At 32.9% G+C, this 2970-nt stretch overlaps 1 protein-coding gene across 1 annotated transcript; it reads left to right on the forward strand.

The window, feature by feature from the left end:
• Nucleotides 1-635: 635 nt before the first annotated feature.
• LOC139526278 (endonuclease domain-containing 1 protein-like) lies at nucleotides 636-1604 on the forward strand. Its single transcript, XM_071321408.1, has one exon. It carries the CDS (start codon nucleotides 636-638, stop codon nucleotides 1602-1604), a length of 969 nt encoding a protein of 322 aa, XP_071177509.1.
• Nucleotides 1605-2970: the final 1366 nt, after the last annotated feature.

Raw genomic sequence — 2970 nt, forward strand, 5'->3', positions numbered from 1 at the left:
CATGAGGAGTTACAGATCTAGTTTAAGTGAAGTTCTGCTCCACTGATTTTTGCTAAAATTAAAGGTTTACGAAATTTGTTGAAAATCACAGTTAAATGCGTACGTACTGTTTTCTGATTTTGAGCTGATTTTTTTTTATATGTGAGACTATCATTATGTTTGTGTCCATATGTTATACTGAAATTGAAGATTTTTCAACTTTTTTGAGACGGGGATATTCATGTCGCTTTGACACATCTAGTATTATAAAGAAATGATAAAAAATTAAATTGCAGATTTAAAATAAGAATATGAAAAAGATTGAATTAATATGACACCGCAGACGACGAAAATCAGTAAATGGAAGATTAATTCAGCTGATCACTTGTTGTATTGTTTTAATGCGTATTAGCGTCAGTTAAGTCTTACATAAGTCGTTAGCTTTGCCCAAATTAAATTTGTATTACTGTTGCCTCATAATATCTTTTCTTCCGCTGACACAAACTAAACTAAAAGGATGTATAAATAATTCCATATATTGAGTAAAGGTTATGTGTACTGGCCTCATGTTTAGCACGTGTATATTCCTGCTTATAGAAAACATTGTGTGTTACGTGTTATGTAATTTGACCTTTTTATATAATTTCAGGCTAAGCATGTCTGTGAAGGCAGTATTGTCCTGTTGTCTTATGTTCATTGTCCTGAAATATATAATAGTAGATGTAGATGGTGGTCCTGCCCGCAGACCGAAAAAGAAAAAAATTACTTCCTACCCACATGTATATTACAAAGACCAATTACCTAGATTTAGAGGAGGAAAGCCATCGTATTATAAACGTATACCTCATACCTATTTTGAAACAGTTTATGATACAAAAAACAAACTCCCTGTTTACAGTGCATATATGCTGTATAAATGGAAAAAAGAATATGGTCGTGTAGATGGATGGAAAACCGATCCTCAGCTTTTGAAAGAAGAACAACCCAAAACGACTGACTTTAAAGATATAGCAGGACAACAACTGAATGGTGGACATTTATATCCACAGTTTTATAATTCTCGAGAGGAGAACAAGATAGAAACGAATTTTGTAACAAATATAGCACTCCAGTATAAAAATTTTAACCAAAACACTTGGCTTCGTCTTGAAAACGCACTTTACAAAGTGGCAAATACAATGTGCAATTTTAGGAGAGCCAAACGTCAATTTATTACAGGTGTTGTACCTAGTAAAACCAAATTCTCAAAAAAAGGTTTAAACATACCAGAGTCGTTTTGGACTGCTGTATGCTGTGATACTTCTCAAGCATTGGCTAGAGGTAAACAGGCGGATGGTTGGTCATTTGTATACATTATCAAAAATCAAAAACCCGATGTGAAAAGTCGTAATGTGGAAATGTATTTTGTTGATGATTTTGTAAAACAACCATTCTCTCCATTTGTGACCCTCTTTGGAAATATTGAAGGAGTACGAAGCTGTTTATTTAATGAAAACAGAGTTGTCGACGTTGTCAAACGAGTTATTGAACTAAACGGTCGCAGAGACAGATTTTACTTGAAGGGTAAATTGAACACCCTCTACGAAAATAGTTTGAAACAAAAACAAAAAAAACGTAATAACTGATACTTGAATAAAATTTAATTACAATATATTTTTTGCCCGTAGTAATTCATTGAAAATTGGTAATTATGAAAACAATAAATTAAACAGTACAGTACAGTGTTGAGTACGTTTATATCCGAATATTCAGAATATGTAAAATGTGATTTAAAAATCAACGGAATATTTCTTTAGGAAAATAGCTTTATCATGTTTCATCTATTCAGGTGAGGTTGCATGCAGACTGATTAAAGAAACGACCTGTTGACTTCAAAGGGGGAGGGGCTCAGGTTATATTTGGTTTTCTTTAAAAAGAATATTCTGATCCCAGATGTGATGCAAAATTACTAAGGTAAATCAGATGACAGCATAAATGTGTTAGAATGTTTACACAATCACTGGGGTAAAGCTGATGACCGTAACTGCATTCACGGTCATCCCAAGATGTCGGATGAAAAATTAGGTCAGTTTCTGTATTGTCTGTTAAAGTGTTTCTATATCATTTTCTTTACAAATCATACATTGAAACGATGTAAATTTATAAAAGAATCACTCGGAAATCACTAATTACTTCTGAGAAATGTGCATGAAACGGGAAATTCGATTTGAAAAAATCGCCAAGATGACCGTAAATCACAATCGAGATGACCGTAACAGAATCAGCGATTTATAACAAGGCTGACCGTAACTGCTTTTAAGATGACCGTTATTTGTAAATGATGACCGTAACTTTTAAAGGATGACCCTCAATTCTAAGAAATATCCGTACGTATATAACTATCTTTTTGTATCAAATGATTAATCGTGTTGGTATACACATATTAATATGAAAGTTTTATCCTATAGGTAGAAGAAAATAAGACGTGCTTCAAATGCAAAGATTACCATATGTATCTTTTTTACAGTAGAGGGTTCAATTTTTTAAATGAATTTGCCAAAAGACATGCGGTGCACAGCCTTCAACTGCTCGACAAAAGATTTTTTGTTTGTTTCTGGGATTCCTTTTAATGACATATAATAAATACACATTTTAAAAATGCCAAAAAATTGCATGTACACCCATTGATATTATATCGTCTTTCATTTTGTAGTGCAAATAAAATAACAGAAATATTTTGAAAATATCATTCGAATAAACTAGTGAAGGTTAGCTCCAGCAAAGTAGATCCTTAAAATAGTATTGTACGAAAAGCGTATCACAAGGCGGGACGTTGTCAATTTGTATATATACAGAAATGTTATTCATACAGTCAGGATTCTACTTCTTCAAAATTATCTCCCCATTACGCCAGTTCATGCTCACAGTCGTAGAAATGGAAGCCATTGTAGGGATGACGCTCTGCCAATTTTGCTCTTGAAAACTGATAAATTTATCCACATAGCATAGATA

This window comes from Mytilus edulis, chromosome 6, assembly GCF_963676685.1.
Source record: "Mytilus edulis chromosome 6, xbMytEdul2.2, whole genome shotgun sequence".
In the NCBI taxonomy this organism is placed as follows: domain Eukaryota; kingdom Metazoa; phylum Mollusca; class Bivalvia; order Mytilida; family Mytilidae; genus Mytilus; species Mytilus edulis.